Source organism: Adiantum capillus-veneris, chromosome 20 (genome assembly GCF_014529385.1).
Source record: "Adiantum capillus-veneris isolate H3 chromosome 20, ASM1452938v2, whole genome shotgun sequence".
NCBI lineage: Eukaryota > Viridiplantae > Streptophyta > Polypodiopsida > Polypodiales > Pteridaceae > Adiantum > Adiantum capillus-veneris.
The window spans coordinates 73,210,814-73,217,907 of record NC_140950.1 but is presented as its reverse complement, the minus strand read 5'-3'; the positions used below and the strand labels follow the sequence as shown (position 1 = coordinate 73,217,907).

Genomic DNA, 7,094 nt, shown 5'->3' with positions numbered 1-7,094 from the left:
ATAAGACTAGCTCTCTTTTGATTGTGCACAAATTTAAATAGTATGCATGCTTAGAATCATGTTTGTGATGACGACGTCTCTCAAACACCAAGTAGAATTTGTCACTCTACTTGGGAGAATGAAATGGACTAACGAGCAGACATACTTGCGGCAGCTATGTCTCCCAAGCACCAAATGGATTAGGTATCCATCTTGGAAAGATGTTGTAGGGTAAAAAGGGATCCTCTACCCGCTAAAAAACATTGACTAATGACTAAGGCTTTATCTCTACTACCTCATAGTCGAGGACGACTATGATTTCAAGAGAGAGGTAATGTCATAAAATCTAATATCTAACCAACCCAAATGATTATCTCATATTAAACTGATCATTTAATGTGGGAGAATAAATAAAAACAAGGGTTAGAATATAGGTATGTACTTTAGATGCATCTCAGCACGGGACCAAAGGTAATGGGTCCAAACGGGAGATGGTCTATTAAGGAGCAATGCTAATGGAGCTTAAAGACCCTAGGGTTAGCTTCATTAAAGACCTCCAAAGGTTAGTGTTAAAAGTCCTTTGACCTTAAGTAAGCTAGGCTGAGCTTGAGGTGGGAACCCAACCCAAGCTTGAGGTGCTTGTCGTGCTTGATGACTAAGGTGCTTGAGGTGCTGGACATGCTTGCAACTCCCACTTCGTTCTAGCCTTGCTCCTAATATCCCTCACTCTTCTGCACTTGAGTTCGTGCCCCATGACATCTGCAGGCAAGCACTCCACATGTGCTCCAATTCTCGGCCCACCCTGCAACTGTCATCAACCACAAATCCCTCCTGCAAGTGACTGCTCTGCTCCACCCCAAGCGGTCCTTTTCACCTTGCCCAATGCTCCTAAGCTCAAACCCCCCTCTCCCCCCCCCCCCCCCCCCCCTTGGGGTTTACCCATGTGAGCTTAGGAGCAAACTTGAAATTCTCCCGGTTTTTCCATGATGTGAGTATAACTTTTCATGATTCACCCTTATCTTTGCAATGAGTATCCTATGGGTGCTTGGCCAATAAAAAATTTATGCATTTGAAAAAAATATTCTCCCTTTTTCACTACCAAAAAGGGAATACATCACTATGGCCTTACCTTTGGCAGGCAAAAAATGGCGTCCTTCTCTCCGGTGATAGCTGATGAATCTACCTCTCCATTATGTTTCTGATCTCTGCGTGTCTTTCCTCAACCTTTTTCCTCAGGTACATCTTGGCTTATCTCTATATCTTATAGCTTTGCTTTCAACTGAGAAATCCTTTCGTTTTACTTGCTCGTTTTGCTTTCATGCTCGTACTCTTATTGTGTATAGTCTTGTTGTGCCTGGTTTGTTTCTTCCTCGAAACGACAGGGGACCAAAACACAGAGTTCTGTCAAAGTGAAGGTAATCACAAATGTACTGCAAAGTGCCTCCCAAGGTTTTCCCCGGAAGCTTGCTAATACAACATGGTGTCAAGGATCCCAAGATGTGCTCTTGGACACAGAAAAGGTGATTTTCTGCTTATATTTATGCCACGTTTTTTATCATTTGCCTCTCCAATGCACTGTATGTGTTGGTTATTTTTTTCAGCATTTATTAAGGCTATATTTTTGTGAACATCTTTTTCAACACTGGCAAAATGCACAGATTTTTTTTTCTACAATGGAGCTAAAAAGAATGAGCCTGATGGACTTTGAATGTGTTTTTTTTTTTTTGTTGATTTGGGAAACCCATTAATGAGCAATATGCATCATGGTTTACAAAAGTTCAGCACAATGAAGCCAATTATGTAATCTGAAGGAAAAGTCATACTCAGTTCCTTTCGCCCGAGGATTTCTCTTTCATTGACTAGAAACTTTTCTTTCCTCAATGTTTGTGGTCAAAAGTACTCTCACTCTTTTGTACATTGTAGTTTCATCGATGCACATTACGTTTCCTACAGACACACTAAAGCGCACCCTCCGGCCAGCAATCATCACATAATGCAAGGAGAATTTACTCACTCCAGCAATTAGAATATTTGTAGATTGTCTTCACTTTAGCATGAACAGTCAAAAGCATGTTTCAAGTGAGCGATCCTTGGTAACCATCGAATGCGTCTCAATACACTTCGAGATTGAAATAATTTACTTTGTTGGGTCTCAACTTTCGAGTATGTCTTGTTTCCACAAAACATATATTATCCAATTCGATGTTCAAGAAGAGTCTCTCTCAAGTCGAAGAGGCATTGCATAAAGGAGAAAACTTTCAATATACAAGGGATAGTGGCCCATGCAGAGGATGGCTATGCCTTGTTCACAGGGGAGTTGATATATGAGAATGCATATTTAGATGAGAAGTCGCAAGGTAAGGAAGGCAAGAAGAAGAGGGTTAGGCAAAAAGAAAGTTTGGTCAGAAGACTAACAAGCTACATAGTTTAACCGAGCAGAATTGGAATGGTACAAACAAGGCGAGTGGTACATGTGTGGCAAATAGGGCTACATTTTGGCCGAGTTTCCAACAAAAGGAGGAGAACAAAGTAGAGACTTTGAAAGCAACAAAGGAAAAGAAGCCTAAGAAAGCAAAAACAAATGTAGGACTTGTGTTGGATAGCTTGGAAATGTTGTAGGACGATGAGTCAACAATCGAGGTAAAGAAGCCTAAGAAAGCAAAGACAATTGTAGGACTTTTGTCGGATCCTTTGGGGATGTAGCAGGATGATGAGTCTTCAGAACTCTATAGAGTGAGGGGAAAGTGAGGGATTAAGAGGCCTTGATCTTCTTCCACAATGGTGTGAAGGCCAACCTATTTCACCAAAGATGGTGGCAAAGCTAGGAGTGAAGCCTCAGGAGAGGAGACTAGAGATTGATGCGACTTTGGTGGCATCAGAGCATGAGGTTGCACGGACACCTTTGATCGGTAAACCCCGTTTGCATGTTTAAGTGCATGTTGGATAAAAGTGCTTTCACATCACACCCTTAGACAGAGGGTTTTGATGTTCTCTTTGGGATGCCCTAGCCCCACAAGAACAGCGACAGTGGAGTCTTGGGCTAGGAAACTCTAGTTGATGAATCACGGCAAGGATCCTCATTGTTGTATCAAAGGGGAGTGTGTTAGTATTGTACCCTCTTCTCTTGCCTCTAAATCAATGGAATCACACATTTCTGCTCCACTGACGCCTCACCAAAGCTGCACACATCCCACAAGTATCTCACAATACGCTACAAAGTTCCCCTATGCTCAAAGCGAGTATCAGACACTACACGGCTGATTGCTCCCACTGCAAATGCACCTACCGCAAATGCATTCTCGAGTGTCGAGATGAGTATCTCATACATGAGACTCCCTGATGCTGAAGCAATCTAGCAATCTCTGCCAACCTGGTGTCAAAAACTGTTGACATGTCAAGCCATTGAAGAACGGAGTCAACCTACAGATCCTGGTAGATGGGGGCCTAAACTCTACTTGAAGAAGCAACAGAAGAAGCGGCAACAACGGAAATAGTTTACCAACTTGCAAAGTCCTGCCAATTGCCCTATTTTTAAAGAAGAGTTCCCACCAACTTACGGGACCCTGTTCGATGGGACCTAGGGAACCTAAAATATCAAATACAATAGGACTCACACACCCACACACAATTTTGTGTAAATTGTTGATGACATGGTAGCTATATGGATGCTTGCTAAACGCGTTGACATGTTGACGTGTCAGATTGTACGGATAGTCCCACAAAACGCGTCGACAATGCCACGTGACACCTATATGGATTTCTGTACTTTGCATTGGCAGCTTTTTACGCCAGCTTTTGGAGCCAGATGCTTTTGAGTTTGAAGGTTTTTATGTAACTGCTTGTCATAGGCCAAGGGCCTTTAAATTTGTGCCATGGGCTCATTCTGTGACACTCTTCTGGGTGAAGGTGGAGAGCACGAGTACCGATATTGTATTGAGTTCAAGCAATATCAAGTAATGCCGAAAGGGGCGCCAAGGTTTGGGGCCAGTGCTCTCTCGGGGTGGAACTCCGCCACTCTATGTCTCGTGTGGCGTGCATCTCTTTCAGTTCAGTTGTTATTTGAAGTGCTTGAAGTTGTTCAATGTGTTCTTTTTCGTTGGCACATGGTGCTCGTCCGCGTGACAGTGGTGTCAGAGCTTGAGGCGTGTGCTTTTGTGAAAGCATACTGGTCCTATCAAAGAGCAGACAGAGCAAACCGTCGCTTTGAAATTCTATAAAGAAGCCTCATGCCCCGAACCCGGACTTATTAGCCACTTCCACCCTTACTCCATCGCGCATCGGGCGCGCTCCCGTCTTCATCGCTCTGTCTTACAAGGCGTAAGCCATAAAGATCACTTGCAAGAGAAGGATCAAGGATTTTTCAAGCCGCTGTGGTGGATGTCTATAGCTGCCAAACCGCACACTCCAAAGACTTGGCAAGCTTTCAAGAAATTTTTTTGCCCAAAGTTATATGCCTTCAGTCATCTTTCTTTTGAGTGCAGCTTCTGGCAGAGTGGGGTATCCTGAAATGCTTGCCACTGAAACCCAGCAGATCACAACTTGAAATTTCTCGACATCTCTCAAGTTTGTACCTTTTGCACCATGCATATGGTTGTTGCGTAAAGAGGACTCATGTTTGTGTTGATATGCAACATCATTGGATAACCTCCCGCCAATCTGCCTCTCCTTGTGGAGCTTGCTTAATTTGGGAAAGTAATTTACGTTCTCCACCTGAAACTAAGAATTATCAATATGGAGCTATTTTGTAGGTTGCATCAATCAAATGTCTCTGTTACCAAAAGGCAAGTGAACTCTTTGGCTATGCAAGGAAGACGGCTGGAGTCTACTGCTGTTCTGAAAGTTGAAACATTTAATGTGGATAGTCATTCAATGATAAAGCCACCTTTGGTCAAAATATGTGGAGTCACAAATGTAAATGATGCTATTTTGGCAGCACAAGTAGGGGCCAGCTTTGTGGGTATGATTCTGTGGCCAAAATCCAAGAGGTCAATATGCAACAGCACAGCCAAGGAAATCGCACATGCTGTCCGTTTTCACAAAGCAGAGCCTGTAGGGGTCTTTGTGGATGAAGATGCAGAAACAATTGAGAGATTTTGCACGTCAGCAGGGATTGGCATTGCACAGGTATAGAAATTTGAGAGCAAGGGTAAATTTTTACTTATCTGAAACAATATATTGGTGCCAAACATGAGAATCATTTGACATTTTAATTCTGTCCATGTGCAATGGCTGTACATATGGTGTTGCAATTGCTCATCTTTCCACAGCTCCATGGAGAAGGGGCACGTGCATCACTCACAAACTTACCATCTCATTTGGAAACTATTTACGTTGTGCACGTAGACAAGAGTGGCATTTTGCAAACACCATTGCCCGGATCCAACTTGGTGGATTGGATTTTGTTGGACAGTCTTCAAGGCGGCAGGTTGAAATCTTCTTCTAGTTTTATGTACTTGCTTTTGTAGAGCTTGCTTTAACACACAATGACCCTTTTGTTGGACAGTGGGCACTCCTTTGATTGGGAAAAACTCAAGAGTCTTTCATTAAAGAGCAAAAAGGGTTGGCTTCTAGCAGGTGGTTTAAATCCAGATAATGTTTCTACTGCCATTTCTATGTTAATGCCGGACGTTGTCGATGTTTCGAGTGGTGTCACAATGCCAGATGGGCTCTTGAAGGACCCGGCTCGTGTTTTATCCTTCATAGATGCTGTGAAAGGCTGCGCAAATCCCATCTAACCTTGCAATTTATGTGCTTGAGTGGGGCGCAAAGCTACTCAAATCAGATCGGACATGAGGAATCACTTTGATGGAAGTGGTACTCATCTGTCACAAATTGAAGGCAACAGAGATTTTTGGTGATGCAGCAGGAAAGCACCAGCATCAACATGCGAAACCCAAGCCGAGTGAAGCACGCGGATACATCCTTAGTTTGTTTCACCACCTTTGAAGGCTTGTTTTAGCTTTGAGTCTTGTGCTACACAAGCTTAGCCTTAACATAAGCTGTGTATCATGGTGGTGAGCTGATGTAAGGTGGACATAACAGTGTTTTGGATGAGTTGCTCTGATTCAATGTATCCTTTTGAGGTGTTAATCTCATTGTCGCTTTTCACAGCATGAATGATCACTGACAGAGAGAGGATGATTATTAGCATGAAAGGTCTACTCCAGTCACACTTTTTCAAGTTTCAAAAAGAACTTTTTGTACTGCATATTAGGTGTGGGTGGATTGTACCATCAGAGCTTCAAAGGGACACTTGTCCATTCTATGTGGAGTGGATACATGCACGTATGTGTGACGCCCAAGCCCAAGGCAAGGAAATCACCTCAAAAGAATGGGAGTATGCAAGGGATTGTGTACGAAAAGAAAAGGCAATGTTCTAACCTTTACAAGACTAATCATCACAATAGAGTTGAAGCACTAACTAGTGATCTCTTCTTATTGAGGGTTGTTGATTGTCGCTCTCATTGGCATCTATTGTACCATGACTTATCTGTATTTTTTTGTGGATCAAGCTCGACAATTGTTTGCCTGACATATGGTTTGAACTCAGACATACTTATTAATTAATTATGGTTTATCAATCACTTGATGTGGAATTTGGTAATATTGTTTCTGAGGGGTTTATATCCTTGGAGGTTTTGATGCAAGAAATTTCATCACTGTGTAATTTATGTAATTCAAGTTGCAATGGCTTAGTTCCATACTTGCATCGGCAATCGTTAGCATGACTCTCCTTTACCTCATGATGACATAGAGGTGGATGTGCATTATAGTCGGTTTCTCAGTTTATGCTATGACACATTCATGTTTTCATGTACACATTCATGTTTTCATGTAAGATAAATTCTGTGAACAAGAACAATCAAATGTACAAGGAGTGCTTGCCATGAAGGTCCGCAACATAATCCGTCATGCACAAAGGTGAAATGACAATGTTGGGCTAAAAGTTGCAATGTTGTTGAGCTCATCAATGGTTGTCCTTCAAAGATGCAGGCAATCAATATCGATATAGGAGGCATTGGACTTGGATGGTGTAGGGAAACGTCATGCATTGACCTTTCCCTGTAATGCAAGCATCATATGGCGACCGGCCGGAGCCGGGAGCCGGGAGCCAT

At 42.7% G+C, this 7,094-nt stretch overlaps 1 protein-coding gene across 1 annotated transcript; it reads left to right on the top strand.

The window, feature by feature from the left end:
• The first annotated feature begins 1,137 nt into the window (after positions 1-1,137).
• On the top strand, positions 1,138-6,069 carry LOC147432734 (N-(5'-phosphoribosyl)anthranilate isomerase 1, chloroplastic-like). The gene is made up of 6 exons (XM_086492577.1): positions 1,138-1,215; positions 1,362-1,394; positions 1,468-1,499; positions 4,728-5,103; positions 5,247-5,404; positions 5,483-6,069. The coding sequence occupies exons 1-6, from the start codon at positions 1,153-1,155 to the stop codon at positions 5,712-5,714; spliced, it is 894 nt and encodes a 297-aa protein (XP_086348703.1). The 5' UTR covers positions 1,138-1,152; the 3' UTR covers positions 5,715-6,069.
• Positions 6,070-7,094: the final 1,025 nt, after the last annotated feature.